Below are 25475 nucleotides of genomic sequence, written 5' to 3'. Positions count from 1 at the left end.
ATTCGCCTAACTCTTTGAGTTGGCCCAAAAGTATGGAATCACGTTATCTGAAAGAAAAAATAAATTAGCCCAGTCAAGAATTAACTTTTTAGGAATACATTTCAATCAAAGAAGATATAAATCAGGACCAAACACCATTCAAGAATTATTGTCCTTTCCTTACTCCTATTTTTCAATAAAGCATATTCAATAGTTTCTTGAAATAATAAACTTTGTCAAAAACTTCCATCCATGTTAGCCACTTGTTCAAACTTTTGAAAAAAAATCATCCAACATGGAAAAGGACCAGACTCAAGCAGTCAGAAACCTCAAACAAATAGCATAGCAACATCTTCTTCTCAATATTCCAAACACAAGGAAAATGATTCTACAGACAGATGTCAGTGATCTGCATCAAGGTGTTATTTTGATTGAATAGATTGAAGAACATTATCATTATTGTGGTCATTCTAGTAGACAGTGTTAGCCATATGAGCAGCATTACTACATAGTTTAGAAAAAAAATCTTAATGGTGGAGTATGGAATCCAAAAGTTTGAATTCCATTTAATTGATATATATTTTTTATACAGATAGACAACTCATCATTCCCAAAGATTTTGGAATTCAAAAATAAAAACCTGCCCAATCTTCAATTGCAAAATATGATTTTGACATATCACATATAAAAAGGCATCATAACATCTTTATGGATATGATATTTAAAAATCCTAAATCAATTAATATTGTATTCAACTTAGCTACATTTCCTTTGATCCTCATGGCATAGTCATCTACTTCTCCTCCAAAAGCTTTAACCCAAAAGCTTTTTCCTCCATGTCTCACCAACCCTTCAGCTCTAAGCATATCAAGCATTTTACTAGAAACCATATATTTTCTTTCCTTGCAAGGAATCCTACAAAGATCCAACACTATAAACTTGGTCTTTGACCAAGTTTTACCTTTTCTCCTACCCTACAATCTTAATCCAAAGGTCATTTTGATGATGTATGGTTTTTATGGTGTGCCACTGTTCTACATATCATACCTTTGTTGTAACAACCTAGACCACCTGCATCCGATATTGTCCTCTTTGGACTTGGAGAATCCTCTTACAACCCAGCCCTTAAGGTTTTGTTAAAATGCGTCGTACGGGAAAGGTATCCACATCACCTTATAAGGCGTGCTTCATTTCCCTTTCCAACCGATGTGGGATTTCACAATCCTCCCCTCTTGGGGCATATTGTCCTCTTTGGGCCTGGAAAATCTTCTTACAATCCAACCCTCAAGGTTTTGTCAAAATGCGTCGTACGGGAAAGGTATCCACACCACCTTATAAGGCGTGCTTCGTTCCCCTTTCCAAGGGATGTGGGACTTCACAATCCTCCCCCCTTGGGGCCCAGGGTCCTCGCTGGCACACCGATCCGGGTATTGGCTCTGATACCATCTGTAACAGCTCAGACCACCCGCCTCGGATATTGTCCTTTTTGGGCATGAGAATCTTCTTATAACTCAGCCTTCAAGGTTTTGTCAAAATGCGTCGTACGGGAAAGGTATTCACACCAGCTTATAAGACTTGCTTCATTTTTTTTTTTCAATCGATGTGGGACTTCACATATGTTCTTCAACCTTATTAATCTCTTTAAACATCTATAAGATGACTCTAAGGCTAACTTCCTAGTTTAAAACTTTCTAGAATGATTCCAACTTTTTTCTTGATGAATAAAACAGGTCAAAAAGATATTAAAAGAAAATAATATTTGAAAAATGTCTACAAAAGATGCTAAAAAAGTCACGTTTATTTTCATGATAAACATACCATATTTATATAACCACATTGCCCAACCTATTTTGGTCTCAAAATATCACCTTTGAATCGATCATAACTTTTGAAACACCTTCATTTACAATCAAAGCAGCATTAGTTAAGTTTGCTTGCGAACTTAACAACTATGATCCTCCTTCTTATGATGATATAATCACCACACAAGCTGATGACATAGATGAAAGAGCTATTCCAAGGATTCAAAGTCTTCTGACAATTCCATAACCAGATCTTATACCAATAGAGATATCCATGGAACAAGATTTTTTATATGCTATCTAAGATTCTCAAGACCTATATGAACATGAACAGATCTAAGTGACTCATCCTCATAGATATAGAGAAGACCTACTCCCTCAGATGCAAAAGTTACCTACCATCCCTTGGTAGACCAATCTATATGAATCCTCCATCGACTCTAAAGATTACACCAATTACAACTCGTCTCCATCACAAAATAACTTAGGATAAGATAGTTCCTATCCTTTTGTACAAATGTTTATATATCTATGCATAAAGCAAATTCCTCTTCTTAGCACTTTGTGTATGGGTTGTTAAAGTAGATTCTTCTACTTAGCATTGTGTGTATAAGTTGTAAAAACAGACTCTTCTGCTTAGTGCTGCATGTATAAGTTTTAAAAGCAAATTCATCTGCTTTAGTTTGGTTTGTCGTTTTTCTCTTCTTTAGTTTTTATAAAGAGAAGTTTTCCTTTATTTTAGATCATTAGAAAATCAATAATATTTTTAGTTTTCTATACAAAATATGAATTTCTATATTTCTTCTTCCTTCTTTAAAATCTATATTCTTATTTATTTGCTAAAAAAAACCTATATTTTTATTCTGTTAGTATACTCTAGAGTTGCCTCATTATCAAAATCTAGCATCTAAATAATAATAATTATAATAATAATAATAATATTATTATTATTATTACTACTACTTTTCTTCCTTCCAATCCAAACATGGTGTCGACGAGGCTCATGGTGCTCGTTTTGAAAGATGCAAAGTAATTTATTAGCAAGGGCGCAAAATACAATTTTAACATCGGAATTCAAACGACGTCGTTGGCTCCGAATTGGGATCTGGACTTTGGAGCAATGTATTCATTAATCACCTTTGCCCTTTTACACAGGGAAATAGCAGCAACACAACATCTACACAGCAGCCAGAGGAGTAGTGTGTGATACTGTGAATGTGAGTGGGTGAGTGTGTGTTTAGCAGTCCCACCAGCTCCCCAATGGCTTCTTTGCCATCTCTTCACCCAACTTCAAACTCCATAATCTCCTCCCGCTTCAACTCTAATCCTCAGCTCTCTCTCAATCCCACTTATTCTCTCGCCCTCATAACCCCGCCTTCCTCTTCTTCTCTTCACGCCCCATCCAAAACACTATGCACCTATGCTGTTCCCAATGCCAACAACCCAAGACTCCATCGCCGTCATGGTGGTGCTTCTCGCCGCGAAAGCTCCGGTTCTCGGCACAAGACCCAACCTTTACACAGGGACAAGAAGAATCAGTACCAGCGGCCCAATGAACCCAGATTGAATGATTACCAGTTGAGCAATCAGAACGAACCATTGCGCAGTGATCCACCAAATATTGATTTGATGGATTTGTGCCTGGACGGTAAGGTCCAGGAGGCGGTCGACTATATGGCTCAAGGAATCTCTGCTGATTACCGCGTTTTTTGTGCGCTGCTCAATTCCTGCGGGGATTCTGATTCGCTAGAATTGGGGAAAAGGGTCCACGAGTTCTTGAAACGATCGCCATTTGCTGGGGATTTAGAATTGAAAAATAGTTTGATTCAAATGTATGGTAATTGCGGGAGTATGAAAGATGCACGCAAGCTGTTTGATAGAATGCGTGAACGGAATATACGTACGTGGCATTTGATGATCAACGGTTATGCAGTGAATGGACGTGGAGATGATGGCCTTCTGTTGTTTGAACAGATGAAAAAGGTAGGATTGCAACCTGATGAGGATACTTTTTTGGTGGTCCTATCAGCATGTGCTAGTGCAGAAGCTGTGGAAGAAGGGTTGATACACTTTGCAGCCATGAAGGATGAGTATGGAATTGTGCCTGGGATTGAGCATTATTTAGGGGTTGTTGATGTCCTGGGAAAGTCTGGTCATTTGAATGAAGCAGAGGAGTTCATTGAGAAAATGCCATTTGAGCCCACGGTGGAAGTTTTGGAAGCTCTCCGGAACTTCGCACGAATTCATGGAGATATGGAACTCGAAGATCGTGTGGAGGAGTTGTTGGTTTATCTTGATCCTTCTAAGGTTGTTGCTGACAAAATCCCTTTGCCCTCGAGGAAGAAGCATTCTGCAACTAACATGCTAGAGGAGAAGAATATGGTGTGCCCATATAGGTGTACGGACCCTTACAAGGGAGAGACATATGAGAAACTGAAAGGCTTGAATGGGCAGATGAGGGAGGCTGGTTATGTGCCTGATACGAGATATGTTCTTCACGACATTGATCAAGAGGCAAAAGAGCAGGCCTTGCAATATCATAGTGAGCGTTTGGCAATTGCTTATGGTCTGATCAGTACTCCACCAAGGACAACTCTTAGGATTATGAAGAATCTTCGAATCTGCGGTGACTGCCATAACGCAATCAAAATTATGTCCAAAATTGTCGGGAGGGAGCTGATTGTTAGGGATAACAAGAGATTCCATCATTTCAAGGATGGCAAATGTTCCTGCGGTGATTACTGGTAAAGGCATTGACACTGTGAATAGAGCTGCCATCGAGGGTGTGTATCAATAGTCAATTGAAGTTCCATGGAATGTTTAATTCTGCAACAGGAAAGTTTTTGTTGGAGCTTAACTTTTGTAAGTTATGAATTTCTTGAGTTGTAAATCATTCTTGTACTTAATCATTACCTATTTAATATAAAAATTTCCTAATTGTGTATTATACACAAGATGCAAAGAAGCAACGGTGAGTTTCTTCTTTAATAATATAATAGCACGATATGGTATTATATACCATTTCATTTGCTTCTATGCTCTGTATTTGAAGTCATCGATGTGGTAATTTGAGATGGATGTTAATTGAGGTGCAAGCTCTTAAAAGCACTGATACATCTTCCAGTTCGCTGCATATAATGTTTATATGAAAATGAGGAGAAAAGAAATAAGAGAATATATCTTGATCGGATGAAATAATGCCAATTTGCCAGATCCTTCATTGAACAAACTATGAAAAAATATTTGGAAATCAACATTGTTTTCTCATATGTTAGAACAGAATTTATTATGCATCCATAGCATAATGGCGTGGACAAAATTCTTTATTGGTTTTACACCTCTATGTACATCCTGCCAGTCCTCTCTTCATAGACAGAGATATGACATCCTTCTTTATGCAGACCTTATTGAGGTAATCTAGCCAGTTGGTTTTGCTACCTTAATCTATAAAACTAAAACTTGTAATGGTGTATGTAGAAGCAAGAATGAATGCAATCTACGTACGGTGCTATTACACAGCTTGTAAAAATAGAATGTACAAATTAATGTTGACAATGAGTCAACATAGAATAACAATTCTGAAGCTGAGGCAAAGCTCCCATCAAAGCAAGAATTGGAAAGAAAAAATGTTATTATGACTGAAGGGAAGATGGTTGAGTATTTCTTTTGGTGGCCACCACTTCTATCACAGCTTCGTCCCTGGATGGAACTCTCAGGCATGCCTTCATGACATCATAAACTGTGAAGCCGATTGCCACAGATGGTACAACCTGAATTAAGACATTACAATATTGGATTTACCAACAATGGAGGAAAGGTCTAAGATATGTGCCATAAACAAGATGTTTGGTTTTATCACCTTCAAATAATTGATGCTAAGGCCTGAAAATAATTGTTTCCATCCCTGCTTTTGAGCAATATTAACAAGGGTTTCCATTGTTCCTTTCACTTCTGCACTGTTTGATGCCAAGAGTCTTTCAACCTATTAACATGGCTATCATTATTGTTCACAATATCCAACATTCAAAAAAAATAGTTTGAGGACCCTTCAAGTTGATCACCTGCATGTTTACCCAAAAAAAAAAAAAAAATATATATATATATATATGAAAGTAAATTACCTGCATTTGCCGCCTGACAACATCAAGAGGGTATGTAAAGGTCTGACCCAGTAAACCAGCAACAGATCCACAAACAAGTTTCACCATAATATTTTTCTTGTGCTCCTGAGGGACATGGCGTTTCATCTCCTCGTAGAAGTAAAACTTCAAACCAGAATATGGGAAGATTCCATAGAGGGAAGGAGCTGAAAATAATGCCCATGTTTTAGATAGCAAATATTCCCAAGGTTGTCAGCAAATCTCTCTCTCTCTCTCTCTCTCTCTCTCTCTCTCTCTCTCTCTCTCTCTCACACACACACACACACACACACACACAGAGATAGTAGTTATGATAAAGCAGCAGCTTTGAAGTTCATACCTACACCACGGTAGAGACCTCTGAGCCCAGCCTCTTTGTAAGTTTTTGAGAAACAATCACGAATTCCCTTATAAACTTGTTCATTATTCATTAAGCCTTGAACATTCAATTTTGTAGAACCAACCACCTGTAGTAACCAATGCATCTCAATCCACATCCTCATGGAAGCATAAAGAGCAACAGAATCCACAACATTTAACATTCTTTTTATAATTTCCATTTGTTGTTCTTGTTTATTGATGACTCAAGCTTTTAGTAGTTTGGTCATATTGGCATCAACTACTCTAAAACTATATGATAATACTTTAAGAGAATGAAACATGAAAAAGTAAAACTCATACAAATGTCAGTCAAGCTAGAGAGTGAAGACGAATCATCTAGACATACATCTCCAGCTTATAAATGTTCTTTAGAATTAAGGTAAAGAGAATGAATGGATTAACAGATTAACACTTTTTTTTCCCTATTATTTACCTGATAAGCCAGCTTAGTCCGAACTAAATCAAGAGGATAAGTGAAAAGCACGGCAGTTCCTCCAGCAAAAGACCCAGCCACAAGATCAAGTACAGGACCCCTCCACACATCAGGAAAGGTCAGGATAATCCATCTACGGTATTGTTCATAGGCCATGTAATGCAGAGCCGCATAGGGCACAATTCTTGCAACACTAGCTCCATTTCCTCTGTACACCAAGCCCCAAAAAATTATATATAATTGACCGAAATTCGGAAACCAAGATTCATAAAGAATGGTTTTGACTCAATGATCCACCTGTAGAAGCCTATAGGCCCTTCAGTCTTAGCAATTTTTTTAAACGATCCAAGCAGCCCTATGCTGTGAAATTCTGCTCTTCTGGTCTGAAAAGTGAGCATAATAAGTTGTCTTTATGAACCCTCTACTTAGTGGTAGTGGTAGATACAACCCAACATACAATTTCGTTTCCAATGGCAGTGCGAAGCAGCCAACTTAAAAGCAAATAATAGAAGTAGTCACAAAAGTGCTTAAAACAAACAAACAAACAAACCCAGCAAACATAATTTCCAGAGCCATCCCAGTCTCAATTAGACCTCAACCCGCAAACAGTCATTCCAAATCAGAATCAGTTTCCCAAAAATACCCATTAAAGAAATCGAAAAGATCAAGAAACACAACAAGTCAAAAATATATTGAGCAATCCAAGCATGGCAGAAAACAAAACCAAGAATCAGTATTGAGGTGAATGCTAAGAGAGAATCATGGTCTATCCTTTTTACCTGAAACAAAATCTTAACGCGCTCGAGGGGTGCAACGACTGTCTTTGCGAACCCACCAGCCACACCACCGGCCACCAGCTCCTTGGCAAACAACGGCATGGCCTCTATTACCCCATCCAAGAACATGCCCATCTCTCTTTCCTCTCTCTTTTTCGCCATTGAAATGCGAAGGGAGACTTTAGAGTAGAAAAGGGGCGAGAGAGAGAGAGAGAGAGAGATAGAAAGAGTTGCTCGTGTACAAGAATCAGTTGGAAAGTATCTACCCAGAAAAATAAGAACTGATCTAGTTTATGTTTTCCGTAAATTATCAGTTAGGAAGTTGGAGAACAGAATTTGGGGAAAGAAGAATCGAAACGTTTCCGAGAGAAGGAATAATTCAAAGTTGTGGATTTTATATGTTTGGGACAGCTGACAAGTCAGAGCTGTCCCTTCTCTGTCTTCTCATCGTCCTTTTTCTTTCGCGTAAGAAAAATCATTATTGGCTGTTGAGATTTTGTGCTGCTACTTCCAATTCTATTTTATTCACTACAACACACAATCGGAGCCATCAACTTTGTCCGACACTCACATTAGACAAAAAGGTATAATTACAGCACATGCGTCAAGGCAATAGTAAACTGGGAACGGGTTGTAATTTTTTGACCACTCCTCCATCCGCCAGTTACTGGACATTGTCGCTGTCCAAATTTGAAAGATTGGTCACCAGTTTTGGTCTAACAAGATTTTAATTTATTTTTAATACTGGAGATTGAAATAGATGGAAATCCACATGTCCATACTCTTATTAGTCAGCAACTCTAGGCCTTTGCAATAATCATATAAACATAAGTGCGTTGACTCATAAAAATGGTTGTCACATCTAAATTTTTTATCAATTGGCCATAATTTGGAAAAAAAAAAAAAAAAAAAACATGGCTATCAAAATAATAACTATATTGAAAAGTACCATAGAGATGATTATGGCCAATTAAGTAATGTATTATATACATCATTTGTTGATCTTGTTTTCATGGTAATACCCGTAAAATTCAACAAAGATTTGAGTGTCATCCTCATTCGGATAAAATAAGATGATAAAAAAGAAATTATAAAGAAATAACTCGATCAATTAATGTTTATTTCCCTAACAGAGAGCAACCACCACATGACCATGGAATAATAATATGCAGATCAGGTAATTGATTAGAAGAACGGGCATGACTTAATAATGGAAATAACGCCTTTCTCTTTAAGGTAATGTTGAAACAACACATGATTTGAAAGTAATATATATATATATATATATATAAAGCTTTATATGAGATTTTTCCAAAAATCTCCTCATCAGAAAATCTATTCGTGTATATATATATATATATATATTTATAATCCGGATAGCATCATGTTAGTCTTCCTAGAAAAATGTATCCAAACTCACTAAAACAATGTAGAAATAAAAACTAGTTCAATTCATACTAGTTGTGATGATTCATATTTCATAATCAAATCCTAAATCACGGGATTGTTTTTATTGGTTTGCTTTGCCAGTGCCTTTTTTTTTTTTTTTTTTTTTTTCCTTTTTGGTAATGGCTTTGCAAGTGCTTAGTAGGGAACAAGGAGAGATTGAGGTGCTGCTTCTTGGGACCCCGTCTGAAGCTGACCGGAGCTGCTGCAACTGACTTCTTCAGTAGATATTGTGTTAATGAGGTGATGAAGAACCTTCTCAAGCTCCTCACCATTGCTCCATTCATGGATTTCAGCCTTGATAAGTCTTCGGTTGCCGTGAATGCGATTCCATAGAGGGAAATTCTTCCTTGGCATGATATAGTCTCCCTTTTCAAGCCTCAGAGTTGGGCAGAAATCACCATTCCCATCTCCCAGGTAGATAATTCTTCTCCCAGTCCCACTTTCAGAAGCACAAGCTTGGATTTGGTCAATCACCAGACCCTATATATGGTCAAAACCATAATTACAATTTACAACAACATCACTTTTACATTGAAGAAAGATACTGAGTTGGGAGGAGAAATAAAATTTCCGTTTTTCTTTTAGCAGTTTCCCAAACTACAACTACAAATTTGGAAACAGGACTTCAGGTTGAAGAAGTATTCTGTTGTGCCATGCTAAGTTAATAAACTTCAAACTTAATAGTGAACCTTTTAATTGACAATATCTTAGAAACTTATGTTTTCTGCAATTGCTTACAAAATCGATCCCTCCCCATGAAATTCTCTAGCTTTTGAGTGAACGGATATCAATGAGTTTTTCTTCTATCTAACAAGAAGCTTCAAATCTAACCAAATGGAATACTTGACACTCAAAAAAATGGAAAGAAATAATGATACAAATATGGCTAGAGATAAACATACGGTACGATTGTATAATAATAAAATAGTGTATAATTTAAAAATCTGGGCATAAGAGAAGATAAATATACCTTGCACAAATTTGAAGGGCATAAATTGCAGCCGTGAGAAGGCAAACTCAAATCATGATAAGGCAAGATCCTAATCCTCCCTCGTCCATCTACAAAGCTTGGGTTTGTGCAGATATGTGAGAAGCATCCCAAAACACCATGCTGTTCCAAGATCGTCTCAATAAAAAACTGATTTGCATCACTAATTATCCTGAGGTCACATCTGAAATGGCCAAATTTATGCCATAAACAAACAGACCTTTGGTCAGTACTCAGCAGTTCACCAAATCAACAAGACAAGCAATGAGCAAATGACCACAAACTAAGAGAGCCCAAAAAATTTATACCCAAACGCATGGGCTGCTTTAATAGCTGAAATGATTTGTGGATGTATAAAAGCCCTTTTCAAGCACCCAGCAATGTCTGAGGATGTTTTCCCTTGGGAGTGGAGCTCCATCATCATTCTATCCTAATAAGGGTTTAACAATTGCACTATTCATTAACAAACAAGCCACCAATAAGCAACAACCAGACATTCTCTAACTCACGCAGTCAAGCTCTACATTCAGAATCAAAATCAAAATCTATTCTTTCCAATCCAGAATCTGTAACTTTAGATTCTATAATCTTTTACTTCCCATGGAAAGAATGGAAATTGAAATTGGGAACTTTTTTTTTGGTTCGAGAAATAAATCATAAAAGGGACACCATTGCAATCAATATTATAAGAATTAACAAATGGGAAAAACAACAAGATGAAAAACAGAACAGAAAGAAACCATGAGTGAGTTCCAAGGCACAGTAGAGCGAAGGTCGCTGAACAGCTGGGTGAGACCCATCTCTGTGACCACCCATTTATCGCTGTCGCCGTCGATAATCGTCCGGTCGAAGTCAAATATCACCACTATTCCCGCCATTTATGATCGCCGATGTCGGTTTCGCGGAGGCCGAGACCCACCCCAGAAAGCAGTATCTGAGACCGAGACAGAATGCAGCATCCCTTTGCGTATGGATTTCAATCCCGGAATAAGTGTTTGACGACTTGACCGCGGCAGACACGTCAGCTTTGCTCCTCCATCATGCACGCATAAGTGGAAGGTAAAAACCTCAAATGCCAATTTTTATTTTATTTTTTTGGACGAAAATTAGATTATAACCCATTGAAACACGGTAGTATAAGTTTTGACCATTTTTGAAATATGAAAATTTTGGTTTGAAAGGAACAAAGGAAAGAAGGATGAATATTTATTACCAAAAAAACAAAAAAGAAAAAAGAAAAAGAATGAATTTTTGTTAGGATAAGTTGTGGGGTTGAATTATTATAATATAATTATTCAAATAAATAAACGGTAAAACTCAAAACTCTAATGTTTTATATTGCTATAATAAGGTAAATGCTGGATATATAGGTTTAGCTGAAGCATGTAATTGCTATATGATTATGATGATATGAGTTCTCACACAAGCGAACTTCAGTTTTCAACGCATTTGATTCGATTTTCAGTCCCTCCCCACCACCTACCACCGCTATATTTTTGCCTAAAATAAATGAACAAAAAGATAGGAAGGTTTGGTAGTACCATTAAATTAAGTCATTGGAATCTAGTCGTTGGCATTTGTAACTTAAAAACTGTAAAGGGCAGGCCAAAACACCTTCAACTATCTCTATATCATATGTAACTTGTCCTATTAGTTTAATGAATTTCCAATTCATTTTTATGACGTATACACTTAAGTGGCAAAACAACATTAGCCATTATTAGCTGGATGAATACATAAAGTGCTTATCATCATCACCATCATCATTTTCATCATCAATGGGTTTGATGTCGTTTTTAAAGTAGGTCTTATTTAAAATGGGTCTTAATTCTATTTTAATGCAATGCATCTAGCATCTAGAGTAGGGCATGTGTTTTTATTTTTTTTATTTTTTTTATTTTAATGTTGTATCAAAAAGGACTGCATTAATAAAGTTGATTGATCTCCATTTATGATGAGATGTTTCAACCTATTTTAAAGAAAATAATTAAATAGTCATTTTCATGAATTTTGATTGCAATCAAAGTATTCTTTGGAGGAATTTTATAATCATCTACTGTGTTACTTATGAATATAGTAGTAGCAGTTTGGTTGTAAATTAAATTAATAAATATTTAATCCACTACAATAATGAAAATTCAATTTCAATCGACATAAAAATGAAAAATTTTAAACCTTTTGATTAATCGTATCATTCCTTGGGTTTGGTTAAGATGTGGAAGGGAGACTCAAAATGCATCACAAGTTCTTTCTTTTCATTCTTTTATATAAAACCCCACAACAAGAACAACAAAAATGTGAGAGAGAGAACACAAAAAGGGTTTCCAAAAGAAAGAGCATGATTAAGAAGGCATATGATTAATGATTTGAGTCAAATGAAAGGCAAGCAACCCACACAATTTTTTGTTACTTCTAAGGCCCCCAAAAAATACACGTCAATTCAATCTCTCTATAAATAAATGGACAAAAAGACAATGGCCCACTTGGGTCGATGGGACCCGCAAGAAGAGCATCCAATGACAGACGTACACATCACTAAGACACCAAAATACACTTTTAGTCAAACCCAAATGATTAAAGGGCCATGCCAGTGCCACTCACCATTCTCACCAGTCAAAAAGACAAATCCACACTCTCAAACAAGTCACCAGAAGCTAACATCTGGCTCTGCAAGCGGCGTCGTATCATGCAGTTGGCGGGATTTGACCGCGGTTAAAAAATATTTTGACCTTTGGGGGTAATAGTTGGTACGGATGTGTGTGATAGCGTCGGTGGTGGTTAACCGCTGGTTATTTATATTTTTTTGAAAAACCAGGTTTTCCCTTTCGGTTTGGAGAGAGGGAGAGAGATTCGCTTCGTATATAAGCCACCGAAACCAAAAGGCCTACAAATTTAGTGGAGAGAGAAAGATACAGAAACAGAGAGAGTTCTAGAGAGAGAGAGAGAGAGCGACGAAGCCGCTTTTGTGTTGGGGGCTTCAGGGACATAGAGAGCTACGGCCATGGCAGAGTCTAGCGATTCCGTTTCCATCGACGTGGAAAAGATCTATCTTGGTGGAAAGGTTGGATTATTATTATTATTATTATTATTATTTTTTTGTTATGGTTTCGGTTTGCGAAGTGGGGGCTTTGAAAGTAATCATTTTGAAGCTCTTCTGTTGTGTTGGCTCCGATAATTGATTTTGAAAGTTGCAGAGTATTTAGATTTTGCTTTGTAGGTCTCTAATTTCTCTCTTGATTGTTTATTATGCTTCGTTTTGTTTCTGGTAATATAAAGGAAATGAAATTTGAAAGACTCATTTTTTATGTCTCCCTTCTTTTTGTTGTTGTTATTGGGGACTATGGAATAACCGTTTTGGTGGGTCGCGGGTTGGGAATTTCCCTACTCTGGAAATTTAAAAAAAAAAAAAAAGGAAAAAAATTCAAGAACCATCCACGTTTTTTAATGTTTCTTGATTTGGGTTTTGTCAACTTTTACGTTTGGGATACTAGAGATTCGGAAGTGGTAACGATAGATCTATAGGTGCCTTATTCGCCAGTGTGCCTCTTTCTCCATTTGTTAGCATTGTGTAGAAAGCCTAGCTTTCCTTTGACTTTAAGGGCTCCTACTCTCGCTTATATCATTATTCTTACAATCTCCTTCTATGGATTTTTTTTTTTTTTTTTTTTCCCTGGAGAGTTTGAATGCAAAAGTTTCATCGTCTCGGCTTAGTAGTATTAAGTGTAATATTTAGATCCTTTATTTAGTCTTTTTGATATTTGGTTTGGATTGATACACGGAGACGCTAGGTTTGCTTTCGTTCACTTTGTTGCTTTCGTGCTGAAAGGTTTTTTCTTTTTTTTCTTGCTTCTTCTCTGATTCTTTCCTTTGTGTGTTAGTCTTGTAAGCAGGCAATAAATTGGATCCTTCAATGGATCTATTTAGAGTTTCACTACTGTCCACGGAGAAAGTTGAAGTTATACCTTTCTTCATTTATTTTCTTATCTTTTTGTTATATTGCACGGACTACCTGTTATTCAATCTTATCGTTTACTTTATTGTTTCTGTTGGTCATCTGATCAGTATAATGTCAATGTCTTCTGTAACTATATGAGATTCCATGCTTCTTTTCATGTTATAACTCTGTCTCTTTTTCCTTTTTCTCTCTTTTCGTAAAAGTTTGGAAATTGAAAATTAATTTCAAACTTCAGAATTAATTTTATTATTCTTTCTTTTCTGAAATTTATATTAACATGTGATACCCAATTCATTTTAGTTGCTTGGCTAAGTGTGCATGGGAAGCGCCAAAGCAATAAATCTAGATAAGATTTTGGAGGCTATATAGATTTATCTAATTAAGTATATTCTAGCGAGTCTTTCATAATCAAAGACTAGGATCGTGAACAAATTATCCTAATACAGAAGAATCAAAATGTGCTTTTCAGAAAAGGAGCAATTTTAAAATGTATTCGTTTGATAATAAATTGGGCATTAGACGTACATGTTAGTTTTTGTGCATACTTTTCTTTTGTTCTTCTTCTATTGCTCATCCAAAGTTGCCATTCCTCAGGAACATCTAATTCCAACTGGCTGTGGTTCTGTCTCTGTTATCGTCTATGGAGACCAAGACAAGCCAGCACTTATTACTTATCCTGATTTAGCTCTAAACCGTGAGTGTGAATGCTTAATCTCCTTGGCCTTGATAAGTTCACTAATATGTTTATGTGATTTTAATTTATTTCTAATCTTTTCTGGCAATCTTACAAAAATTTTTGTTTCTAATTGTTCTATCTTGCAGATATGTCATGTTTTCAGGGATTATTTTTTTGTCCAGAAGCAGCTTCTTTGCTGCTCCACAATTTCTGCATATACCATATCAGCCCTCCTGGCCATGAGGTCTGTAATTTGTTTTGAGTACACTTATCTGACTTGGCTACCTTATTACAAGGGTGTTTCAATTGAATGAACATGTTGCATGCCTGAATATTGGTAATAACATAGTTCCTCCTTTGGCACTTCCACAAGAGTTCTTGCAGTTGGGAGCTGCTTCAATTTGTTCCGATGATCCTGTGCCTTCTGTTGATGACTTAGCAGACCAGATCAATGAGGTTCTTGACTTCTTTGGGTAATTGATATTATGTTCTATTTTTGCTTTTCAATAGTTTTGAATTCTTTTTGTTGATGATTTTGTCAATAAAAAGGTGATAATTCTTATTTTGCTTGTGACTTCTGTTTGTTACTGAAACAAGATGTGGGCGGGGAATTTTTTATTTCTTACTTTTCCATTTTGAGCTAATCATCTTTTGTCGACATTTTCATGGTCAGTATACTGTATACCTATAAATTTCTTTCTGATTGAATGGGTATCTTCTTCTTCAGGCTTGGTGCAGTTATGTGCATGGGGGTAACAGCGGGTGCCTATATCCTTACCCTTTTTGCTGTAGGTTAACGTTTGATTAGTTAAATCCATGTTCTAAAGTGACTTCTAAGCAGTTTATTGATTAACATGTTCATATTGCAGATGAAATATAGGGAACGTGTTCTTGGCTTGATACTTGTATCCCCTCTATGCAAAGCTCCCTCTTGGACTGAATGGTTTTACAATAAGGTTTCTTCCTAATCTTGGTTGTTATTCTTTCATACAAATGTTCATAAATTTTAATACGATGATACTTCTTATATGCAGGTGATGTCTAATTTACTATATTACTATGGCATGTGTGGTTTGCTAAAAGATTGTTTGCTTCAGCGGTACTTCAGCAAGGTCTTGATATATCCTTTTTCATTGCTAAATATTCATCCTCCTTTCTCTAGGTTTACTAATGAGTATGTTATTTCTTATCAGGAGGTTCGTGGTAGTCCAGAAATTCAGGAGTCGGATATAGTTCAAGCATGCAGAAAAGTCAGTGCTTGAGCTAATCATAATTACCTTTAAAACTGAACTGCATGTTTGTTGGAATCTGATTTTTTTATCTCTCTGTCTCTGCCTCTTTTTTTTTTTTTTTTTGTGTGTGTGTGTGTGTGTGGATATAAACACGTATAAAGACACACTCGTTTTTGCAAACAATGGATTTTAATGGACAATTGTTGTTTGGTATACATTTGTTTCTCCAGTTGCTGGAAGAGAGGCAGAGCATAAATGTTTTGCGGTTTCTTCGAACAATTAATAGGTAGACATTGTGTTAAGTTGCTGGTCTGGTTTTTGGTTTTGGTATGCTCAAACTCATCTTGTGAACTCGCAGGAGACCTGACATCAGTGAAGGATTGAAGAGGCTAAAATGTCGCACCCTTATATTTGTTGGGGATAGCTCTCCTTTCCATTCTGAAGCTATCTATATGACCTCAAAATTAGATGAGCGATACTGTGCGTTAGTAGAGGTATGTTGATTGCTGTGAATGAATTGGTAAACGTGGTGGTGTTTGATGTTTTAATAGAGGTATGAATATGATGACGGGGTTTGGTTGGTTGTTTCAGGTCCATGCTTGTGGATCAATGGTCACAGAGGAACAACCACATGCAATGCTGATACCAATTGAGTACTTCTTCATGAATTATGGATTGTATAGGCCGTGCCAGTTCAGTGACAGCCCAAGGAGCCCACTCAGCCCATCTTGCATCTCCCCTGAGCTCCTCTCTCCAGAAAGCATGGGGTTGAAGCTCAAACCCATCAAAACAAGAGTGTCACTTGAAGTTTAAGAAGGAACATATGCAGAAAGTGGAATTGCTATAAACTTCTATGAAATCATAAGTGGATCAAAATTTTTTTTTTCTCTCTCTTTTTTGTGTATCATCATTTCTTTAATTATTTTTTCAAAGATTAGAAGGGGTTGGAGGGGTTGTAGATAAAGAAGGTAAAGAATTTTAAGAGGGATGTATAAATATAATATATATAGGAAGGAGCCTGCATTCATTCATTTGTAGTCAGTCATAAACGAAATATTTGAGCTCTCTGTAAATTCTAAAAGAGACTGATTTTATTTATGGTGACGAGCAATCAATAATGGAGATGAACCCCGTCCTTGTCGCTTTACTTTTTTTTCTTAAAAAGAGTGTTGGATATAATTATTATAATAACGTTTTTTTAGGGGAAGTAGATGGCTGATTTTTACTTTTAATGATTATTTGTATTTGTATATTCCATAAAAAATTTAAAAATACATTTGTATTGAAACAAATAAAGAATGAAATATTTTATTTGACTATTTGAGATTGGTAATTAAATAGTATGCTAATTAAAATAAGAAAATTAAATCGGAAACAAATCATTACTAAATAAAATTATATAATTACAATTAAAATACTTTTAATTTATAGTTCTATTGTTTCCTTGGGTACAAGAAACCTTCAATATTTTCATATATGTATTTTTTTTCTTGAACCGATATTTGGACTAAATTTTTGTTTAAATCAGAATACTGACATCCTCATAAAAATAACTCTCGTTGCATTAATACAAGTTGTCATTAAAAACTAAATAATATTGACAAAGCCAACAGAAATAAAAGAAAATAATTATAAAAAAATGATAATTTGTTATGAATAAGCGTCTGTTTCCTTCTACTCAGTATCCTCATCAGAGAGTGGATTGTCGACCTCGCTTCCGCTGCTGCTATGGTCATCAGAAGTCACCAGTGGCAAACTCCCATTTAAGTCGATCAACTTTATTTTCTTTTTCATTTCAGCACCTGTCTCTTCTTTCCGTTTTCTTCCCACTTTGTCCATTGGCTTCATGTTGTGGGAGGCAGCAATAAATGCAGCATTCATGGATTCGTTTGCCTTTTCAACCTCCTCATCTGTATCTTCCTTCTCACGCTTGTTATCTACCCAAAATAGAAGATCATCTCCCAATTTCTCGCTCTCCAACTCATGTGCTGGTTGCTCAAAGTCTGTTTTGGATGTATCACAAATTGATTTGGCACGATACTTCAAGTCACTATCATCAAATACTCTTACCCCTTGATGCTCAAGGTCAAAAAGCCACTCTGGAGAATGACATTGACATTAGATGAATGATTAGTCATTGTCCATATGATGTCCTTTTTTTTTTTTTTTTTTTCAAGTGATCTACCAATAACGCAAGTCAGAATAGCTACTTACTTATAAGAGCTTTAGGAGAAGATCTACTCAATTTACTTGCAGTTTCCGCCTTTTTGAACCATTCAATAATCTGTGTAGGTAAATGTGAATTGGAGAAGGCATTTGCGTAAGAGATAGATCTCCTCTGATCTCCATGTTCCCTTTACAAGATGATGAAATTTCCAATAAGTTGTCCCATAAGTCAAAACAGCTAAAACGTCTATTTTACTCTTCTAAATGTAATGCAACCATTTTTTTTAATTATTTCATACCTAAGATACTCCATGGCCTCATGTGTAACAATCAATCTTGTCATGTCAAGACTTCTCATGCGGTCAACATTCAGGTGGATGGCTCTCTCAGGGTTAACAAAAGGGTACTCACAAAGTATGATGGCATCATAAATAACCTTCCTCAATAAAATTTCATCTTCACAGCTCTGCATAAAACCAAAATAACGATGCTTACTCATTGTTAATTATAAGAGTCAGCTGAATAAACTATCAACTATGCATCTAGAAACCTTATATTCCATGTAAATGACTGCTGAAGCATCAAGGACCAATTTTAACAATTAAGATAAACCTATCTAAGGGGAAACAAAGAAATTATTAGGAAGCACGATTACCACAACAAAAAAAAAAAAGAAAAAAAAAAAAGGCAGGCACGTGTACAAAAAACTAAAAGAGTAGGATACCGACCAATATTAAGGCAAGCGGCAAAGTCTTCTCCAGCAGCATTCTCAGAAGGATCCCTGGTTGGTTCAATCAGAATGCAAGCACATTGGATATGAAGTTAGAAGAAACGACATTACAACAAAAGTACAATGTCCTTTAAGACACAATAAATCCAGCTAATTTAGAAACTTGTATAAGCGAAATAGAAAGTTCGTCTTTGCGAACAAATTATAACAATTGCAGAATTAAAAGGATGGTAAATTTATCATACCATGAGTGAGGATAAAGAATACTAACCGAAAAAGTGAAAGTTGCAAAAACCAGTTATGGAACCAACGGCCCAACTCCTTAAGTCTCTCTCTAAATCCTCCCTTGAACCTCCAAATCTGAAATTCAAGCACAGTTTCAACAGGAACACCTCCGCAATGACAACTCCAGCCAAGTAACCCACTTCACATTCTCCCGCACAAAGCCTTGTACGGACCTCACTATTAACAAGAGGTAAGAAAGATTCAAATTCCACATTTGAATCCATCCAGAGGCGAACTAAATCCACAAAACGCGTAATTGATTTCTGACCAACCTCCTCATCAGAGAAATCCTTGCCGCAGCATACACTTATGTAACCAAGAATCACTTCCACCAAAGATTTAACCTTTTTCATCGCTTTCTTGTCTCTCTTGTTCAATGTCAAGTCCTTCCCACCACCGCACAAATGGACAACCACCTTGTGAACCAGGCACACCACAGGAGCAAGCAGTGCGATGCTCTTCGACGACCCACAAGGTGCCGAGCATGCTGATACCAGGTGAAACAAGTCTTCTGCAGCTGCTATTTCATCCAAAGGTTCGGTCTTTGGCGTTTCGCGGCTACGAAATACAAGTGCGGCGTAGACCCAGATGGAATCCAGAGGTGGGTCGGCTCTTGCTTGCATTAGTCCATAGAAATCCTCAATAAAATGAGTGGGTAGATGGCCTTTTTCTCTGACTTCAGCTAAAAGGCTTCGGATTGATTGGGTAAGCTTGAGCTCGTAGTTTTCGCTGATAAGGGGATATGGGTTTGAGGAGGAACCAGGGCGTTCGATAAGAGCCAAAGCCATCGCGGCTAATCTAATCGAACACAGTTGTTCGGTGGGATCAAATTCGCTGACTTGCAGCTTTGCAATGTCAAAAATCCCTAAGTTTTAAGTGCTGCTGCAGCAGAAGTGATGGCAATGGGTTTAGGGTTTAACGGTTTCACACTTTCTTACCCTCCGGTTACTTACTACAAGAGAATTCGTTTGGCCACGTCAGCATTTAATTAGCCTCCATCCACACTTGTGAGACATTGCTTTAATTTTATGTTAGTTTTATCACTGCTTGCTCAAAATATTAATTTTTATATTGATAAATATATACATATATATATATATATATATATATATATTTCTTTCTTTGTGCTACATATAATTTTATTTTTTATTTTTGGGTAAATTGTGATAATAGGTTTCAAGATGTGGTGATGATATACTATTTGGAATTAAACAACTTTTTTTAACAAAAGAAAAACAAATTCATAGTTCGCTCTCTTTTTTTTCTTTTTTCTTTTTTTTTTTTTTTACAAAAAAAATATATATATATTATTCTTTACTTACATATGCTTGAAAACAAAACAATATCTAAGCGCTTAATTCTCCTCATTAAGATTACTTTTAAGTAGCGCCAAAATTACTTTTTAAGTACGAGTGAATAGAATTTCCAAAAGAAAAAGATTATTGTGACGAGTAAGTGTAGGATACAAAGGTCAATAATTGTAACATAGCAAACAACGACGATAACTTATTCAAGTTTGGAAGAGTTGAATTTGTCATTCCAGAAAAGTGGTTGGCTACAATGCTTTGAATATTTCATTCTAGTTGACTGAGTAGTATGCGACTTTTGAACTGTGACCTTTCAAAAATTATGTCTACCTCCAACTACTCCCCTATTAAAAAAAAATAAAAATAAAATAAAAAAGAGTGAACCTTGAATCACTCTATTTTATCCTAATTCATCAAAAACCGAAATCTTTCAGTTTCAAACTCGTCTTTGCTTTTCGTTGAATGAAGAGCAAAAATGTCCCCTCGAACTTTTGTACTGTTTTCTTTGCTGCTTCTGCCCTACTTTGAGGGTTCTTTCGGATCCATTTCAGGAGATGATCTAGAACAAAAAAACTGGTGCATAGAAGAGGAGAGACGAGCACTCCTCAAGTTTAAAGAGGAACTTCATGAAGATGGTCATAGTTTGCTTTCTTCTTGGGGCAGTGAAGAAGATAAAAAGGAGTGCTGCAATTGGCTTGGAATTGGGTGTGACAACAAAACTGGGCATGTGGTCATGCTTGATCTTTCTCCATCAACTTTTGGAGCAAAACGATTCCAGTGGTCTCTCAGAGGTAATATCACTTCTTCATTGGTTGAGTTGCGGTATTTGAATTATTTGGACCTCAGTTTCAACCAGTTTTATGGAAACCACATCCCAAGTTTCTTTACCACCTTTACCAAATTAACATATCTCAATCTTTCCTCCACTTACATGTACGGAGAAGTTCCTCCTCAGCTTGCAAATCTTTCTAGCTTGGAGTCTCTTGATCTTAGCTTCAATACTGCATTCAGTGTAAGAAACTTGGGGTGGATTTCTCATCTTTCATCTTTAAGAGAACTTGTTCTGTCTGATACAAACTTGAGCAAAGCTAATGACTGGCTGCAAACAGTTAATAAGCTTCCTCATCTAACGAGGTTGGAGCTAAAGAGATGTAGTCTTCCAAATATTGTTCCATCATCTCTTTCCCTCGCTAATTCTTCCAAATCTCTTGCTGTGCTTGATCTTTCTGCAAATAGTCTCTCTGTTTCTGTGTATCAGTGGCTTTTCAACTATAGTTTTAGCCTTGTTCAACTCGACCTCTTCAATGTCCAGTTAGAGGGCCCCATTCCTGGAGATTTTGGGAAAATGACTGCCCTTACAAAACTCGACTTAAGTTATAATCAACTTGAAGGTGAAGTACCGAGATCCATTTCAAACTTGACAGCCCTTGTTTACCTTGATCTTAGAAAAAATCAACTTGAAGGTGAAATTCCAAAATCTGTGTGGAATATATGCACCCTACGTGAATTGTTCATGTCTGATAATAATATTAGTGGAGAACTTCCGAAGCTGGCTCAAGTTCCACGCAGATGTTCACATTATTCTCTAGAGTATTTGGATTTAAGTCGGAACCAAATCACAGGGTCATTACCTGATCTCACACATTTTTCATCATTGAGGAGTATACAACTTTCATCAAATCAGTTAAATGGAACTGTGTCAGAAACTATTGGACAGTTAACACAGTTGAATATTTTGTCACTTGCTGATAACTCTTTGAATGATGAGATTTCTGAAGCTCATTTTTCAAGACTCTCAAAGCTTCGTCTTTTGGACTTGACTTCTAATCCATTAGTTTTAAACATTCATTCTGATTGGATTCCTCCTTTTCAACTGGACACCATATGGCTTAGCTCATGCAAGTTGGGTCCACGATTCCCAAAATGGCTTCAAACCCAAAAGAATTATTCTGATCTTGATATTTCCAGTGCTGGAATCTCAGATTCTATTCCGAACTGGCTTTGGAATTTATCCACTGAATTCACCAATATGAATCTTTCCAACAACCAAATCAGTGGAATAATTGCAAATTCTTTGATAGAGTGGGCAGCTTACCCTGAAATAGATTTGAGCTCAAATCAGCTTGAAGGTCCAATTCCGCTTTTTCTATTCGAAGTGGCTGCTCTCCACCTTTCCAGAAACAAATTTTCAAGTCTAAATTCTATTTGTGAAATCACTCAGCATTCATACTTGAGCCTCCTGGATGTCTCCTACAATCTACTGTCAGGGGAGCTACCTGATTGTTGGTCAAATTTCAAAGAATTGGGTATTCTTAGTTTAGCACACAATAAGCTATCAGGGAAGATTCCTCCCTCCATTGGCTCCATGACTCAGGTAATGACTTTGCATTTAGGAGACAACAATTTTATAGGGGAATTACCTTCATCAGTTCATAACTGCACAAAATTGATAGTTCTTGGCGTGGGAGAAAACAAATTATTAGGACCAATACCAACATGGATTGGTGAAAGACTTCAAAATCTTGTTATACTTAGTCTCCAATCCAATCACTTCTACGGGAGCATTCCCTCGAATCTTTGTCATCTATCACATCTGCAACTACTGGACTTTTCTGTGAACAATATCTCAGGAAGTCTACCAAAGTGCCTCAGTAATTTTACCGCAATGAGAAAAAATGGTAGTATAGATACTGGTACAACCATTGACCACTCTTATAGGAGCTTTAACACTTCAGAGGGACATGCTGACAGGTTCTATGATGACCAACTACTATTAGTATGGAAAGGAACGCTGTCTGAATATAAAAGTACTTTGGGACTTGTAAGAAGCATTGATCTGTCAAGCAATAAGCTGAATGGCGAAATTCCAGAAGAAATCACTCAACTCCTTGGGTTGGTTTCTTTGAACTTATCAAGAAACAACTTAATTGGACAAGTGCCTGCAGAGATTGGTCAATTTGCATCTTTAGATGCTCTTGATTTATCAGACAATCAACTTTTTGGTCAAATTCCTTCAAGCATCTCTTTGTTGTATCGTCTTAGTGTGCTGGATTTGTCAAACAACAATTTGTCAGGCAAAATTCCTACAAGCACTCAACTACAGAGCTTTAACCCCAGTGCATACATGGGCAATCCTCAACTTTGTGGGGCCCCACTGAACAATCAGTGTCCAGGAGAAGAACCAGTTGATTCTGCACCTACCAAAGAAGCCGGGGACCAAGATGATGGAGATGGGTTCATAACCCAAGGATTTTATTACAGTATGGGACTTGGATTTGTAGTTGGCTTTTGGGGAGTCTGTGTCTTGTTACTTTTCATGAAGTCTTGGAGATATGCAGATATAAAGGTGTGGGTTTCACAAAATGTCAGACGAACTTAAGGCTGATCTTGAGGATGTACACATATCAAACCTCAATTATTGATGCAAGGGATCGGTGTTAGGCAATGAAGATTGCATGAGACATAGCAACAAAAGATGACCAAAATGAAAGCTGATTTCAAAACCATAGAAATCAAATTTTAAAGCATTCTTTACAGCTTCATGATTGCCACCTACACAGATGAACAGTGAGATTTCATTTTCAGGTCTACTCTTTCTCCACACCCTTGAGAATTGATATACTATTTTACATCATGAAATATCTTATAGGAATTATTTTGATTTGATATAGTTCTTGCATATTGGTATAGCTTGATATATTTCTTAATTCTTATCTTTTTTAGTATTTTTACCTTCTGGATTGTTACCTGGATTGTCATAAAATAATTTGGCTATGTGGAGCTTAACTGATGGAGTATCAAACCTGCAGTATCTCAGAACCTTCTTTTTCTCTTCTCACTTTCAACTATTGTCTAACAGCTAATTGGTTTTGGATCCAATACTAACGGAGTCATAAAGTCAACGCTTAGAGCCTACTTCTTTATGACCTTTCTCAATATTAGGGGGCATCATTACAACTGATGAACATATCTCAGCCTAGTTCTTTAATATTTATCATCAGCGTGAAATGCTTATAAAAAAATTGAGGCATGAAAATCTAAATCACATTCGACATGTGTAACTTTAAACGACAACAAAACGTGTTGATCTCAAAGTCACATATTCAAGAGGGATTCAAGAGGAAAAAAGAAAGTCTAATTGTGCTTGTTTTGATACCTTCCATTCTCAAAGTCAACGCTTAGAGCCTACTTCTTTATGACCTTTCTCAATATTAGGGGGCATCATTACCACTGATGAACATATCTCAGCCTAGTTCTTTAATATTTATCATCAGCGTGAAATGCTTATAAAAAAATTGAGGCATGAAGATCTAAATCACATTCCACATGTGTAACTTTAAACGACAACAAAACGTGTTGATCTCAAAGTCACATATTCAAGAGGGATTCAAGAGGAAAAAAGACAGTCTAATTGTGCTTGTTTTGATACCTTCCATTCTCCTCCTCCTGAAGAAGGAAAAACAAAAGCAGGCAAATCTCCAATATGTTTTCATGCTTCACAAAAGCCAATGGAACAAATTTGGCAACCTCAGAATCAAAGATAAGTGAAGACAGCTTCTTGAAGAATGGAGCTGCTCTGTTAGAACAGCTAATAGTTTCCTTCAATGGAAAATGCAACCCGAGTAGAATCTACTCCACTCCATAAAAGACCTCAAAAGGCAATCAACAACTTCCATGGTAACAGAAAGCTAGCTAGCTGAGGTTTGGGACTAGAAGACGTAAAAAGGAGTAGTTAAAGAAGGCCGTCAAATTTTGGTGAAGAAGTTCTATGCAAATGCAACCTCTTCTTCCAATGGCAATTCAAATTCTAATATTTTTCTAGACATGATAACGAGTGAAGTTGCAGTTGCATCGCAGATGAGCAAGCACAAGAATGTTCTGAAGCTCTTAGGTTGCCGTCTCGACAGTTGCCCATCTTGATCTATGGATTCCCTATAAATGGCAATCTCTCTTTCTCTCTCTCTCTCTCTCTTTATATGGATAAGAATGATGAAGGAAATAAGTCATTCGATTTGGAGTCCGAGTTGAGAATTGTTACTGGAATAGCAAAAGCAGTTGCATATCTCCACCATGGCTTGTCCAGGACCTAATCCATCGAGACGTAAAGATCGATAATATTTACTTGGACCAAGAAAAGATTATGCTGCCAAGCTGTTTAAATTCCAAGCCGCAAGTAC

At 36.6% G+C, this 25475-nt stretch overlaps 6 protein-coding genes across 7 annotated transcripts; 3 read left to right on the top strand and 3 right to left on the bottom strand.

Annotated features, from left to right (window-relative positions):
* The first annotated feature begins 2855 nt into the window (after nucleotides 1-2855).
* LOC107424021 (pentatricopeptide repeat-containing protein At2g15690, mitochondrial-like) lies at nucleotides 2856-4746 on the top strand. The gene has a single exon (XM_016033705.4). It carries the CDS (start codon nucleotides 3042-3044, stop codon nucleotides 4527-4529), a length of 1488 nt encoding a protein of 495 aa, XP_015889191.3. The 5' UTR covers nucleotides 2856-3041; the 3' UTR covers nucleotides 4530-4746.
* A 257-nt stretch (nucleotides 4747-5003) lies between these two features.
* LOC107424022 (mitochondrial carrier protein CoAc2) lies at nucleotides 5004-7969 on the bottom strand. Of its 2 annotated transcripts, none has more exons than XM_016033707.4 (7): nucleotides 7514-7969; nucleotides 7032-7117; nucleotides 6735-6942; nucleotides 6261-6387; nucleotides 5903-6087; nucleotides 5641-5763; nucleotides 5004-5551 (listed from the first exon to the last, which is right to left on the bottom strand). In XM_016033707.4, the coding sequence occupies exons 1-7, from the start codon at nucleotides 7670-7672 to the stop codon at nucleotides 5414-5416; spliced, it is 1026 nt and encodes a 341-aa protein (XP_015889193.1). In that variant the 5' UTR covers nucleotides 7673-7969; the 3' UTR covers nucleotides 5004-5413. The 2 variants fall into 2 exon arrangements, with proteins under 2 accessions (XP_015889193.1, XP_024932308.1); XM_025076540.3 differs by having other exon boundaries at nucleotides 7032-7225; nucleotides 7514-7655.
* Nucleotides 7970-8836: 867 nt separating this feature from the next.
* Nucleotides 8837-11122, bottom strand: LOC107423978 (thiamine phosphate phosphatase-like protein). The gene is made up of 4 exons (XM_016033646.4): nucleotides 10688-11122; nucleotides 10256-10377; nucleotides 9930-10131; nucleotides 8837-9439 (listed from the first exon to the last, which is right to left on the bottom strand). The coding sequence occupies exons 1-4, from the start codon at nucleotides 10823-10825 to the stop codon at nucleotides 9095-9097; spliced, it is 807 nt and encodes a 268-aa protein (XP_015889132.4). The 5' UTR covers nucleotides 10826-11122; the 3' UTR covers nucleotides 8837-9094.
* A 1648-nt stretch (nucleotides 11123-12770) lies between these two features.
* On the top strand, nucleotides 12771-16938 carry LOC107423965 (protein NDL1). Its single transcript, XM_016033627.4, has 11 exons — nucleotides 12771-13008; nucleotides 14497-14596; nucleotides 14725-14822; nucleotides 14963-15051; nucleotides 15306-15366; nucleotides 15448-15534; nucleotides 15613-15690; nucleotides 15772-15828; nucleotides 16041-16096; nucleotides 16169-16304; nucleotides 16402-16938. Exons 1-11 carry the CDS (start codon nucleotides 12949-12951, stop codon nucleotides 16621-16623), a joined length of 1044 nt encoding a protein of 347 aa, XP_015889113.3. The 5' UTR covers nucleotides 12771-12948; the 3' UTR covers nucleotides 16624-16938.
* Nucleotides 16939-17322: 384 nt separating this feature from the next.
* Nucleotides 17323-19957, bottom strand: LOC107423968 (uncharacterized). Its single transcript, XM_016033630.4, has 5 exons — nucleotides 18978-19957; nucleotides 18705-18757; nucleotides 18276-18442; nucleotides 18025-18164; nucleotides 17323-17909 (listed from the first exon to the last, which is right to left on the bottom strand). Exons 1-5 carry the CDS (start codon nucleotides 19777-19779, stop codon nucleotides 17485-17487), a joined length of 1587 nt encoding a protein of 528 aa, XP_015889116.2. The 5' UTR covers nucleotides 19780-19957; the 3' UTR covers nucleotides 17323-17484.
* Nucleotides 19958-20646: 689 nt separating this feature from the next.
* LOC107423984 (receptor-like protein EIX2) lies at nucleotides 20647-23966 on the top strand. The gene has a single exon (XM_048478714.2). It carries the CDS (start codon nucleotides 20774-20776, stop codon nucleotides 23675-23677), a length of 2904 nt encoding a protein of 967 aa, XP_048334671.2. The 5' UTR covers nucleotides 20647-20773; the 3' UTR covers nucleotides 23678-23966.
* Nucleotides 23967-25475: the final 1509 nt, after the last annotated feature.

Source organism: Ziziphus jujuba, chromosome 7 (assembly GCF_031755915.1).
Source record: "Ziziphus jujuba cultivar Dongzao chromosome 7, ASM3175591v1".
Classification (NCBI taxonomy): Eukaryota; Viridiplantae; Streptophyta; class Magnoliopsida; order Rosales; family Rhamnaceae; genus Ziziphus; species Ziziphus jujuba.
This window is presented reverse-complemented; position numbering and strand designations above follow the sequence as displayed.

Coding starts and splice junctions, on each gene's coding strand:
- LOC107424021 (XM_016033705.4), top strand. CDS start 3,042: ATGGCTTCTTTGCCATCTCTTCACCCAACTTCAAACTCCATAATCTCC.
- LOC107424022 (XM_016033707.4), bottom strand. CDS start 7,672: ATGGCGAAAAAGAGAGAGGAAAGAGAGATGGGCATGTTCTTGGATGGG. Junction 7,118..7,513: donor GCGTTAAGATTTTGTTTCAG/GTAAAAAGGATA, acceptor CTCACTTTTCAG/ACCAGAAGAGCAGAATTTCA. Junction 6,388..6,734: donor GGACTAAGCTGGCTTATCAG/GTAAATAATAGG, acceptor TGGTTACTACAG/GTGGTTGGTTCTACAAAATT.
- LOC107423978 (XM_016033646.4), bottom strand. CDS start 10,825: ATGGCGGGAATAGTGGTGATATTTGACTTCGACCGGACGATTATCGAC. Junction 10,132..10,255: donor AAAGCAGCCCATGCGTTTGG/GTATAAATTTTT, acceptor TGGCCATTTCAG/ATGTGACCTCAGGATAATTA. Junction 9,440..9,929: donor GCCCTTCAAATTTGTGCAAG/GTATATTTATCT, acceptor GACCATATATAG/GGTCTGGTGATTGACCAAAT.
- LOC107423965 (XM_016033627.4), top strand. CDS start 12,949: ATGGCAGAGTCTAGCGATTCCGTTTCCATCGACGTGGAAAAGATCTAT. Junction 15,367..15,447: donor ATATCCTTACCCTTTTTGCT/GTAGGTTAACGT, acceptor TTCATATTGCAG/ATGAAATATAGGGAACGTGT. Junction 16,305..16,401: donor GATACTGTGCGTTAGTAGAG/GTATGTTGATTG, acceptor TGGTTGTTTCAG/GTCCATGCTTGTGGATCAAT.
- LOC107423968 (XM_016033630.4), bottom strand. CDS start 19,779: ATGGCTTTGGCTCTTATCGAACGCCCTGGTTCCTCCTCAAACCCATAT. Junction 18,443..18,704: donor TGCCGCTTGCCTTAATATTG/GTCGGTATCCTA, acceptor GGTTTTATGCAG/AGCTGTGAAGATGAAATTTT. Junction 17,910..18,024: donor TTCTCCTAAAGCTCTTATAA/GTAAGTAGCTAT, acceptor GTCATTCTCCAG/AGTGGCTTTTTGACCTTGAG.
- LOC107423984 (XM_048478714.2), top strand. CDS start 20,774: ATGTCCCCTCGAACTTTTGTACTGTTTTCTTTGCTGCTTCTGCCCTAC.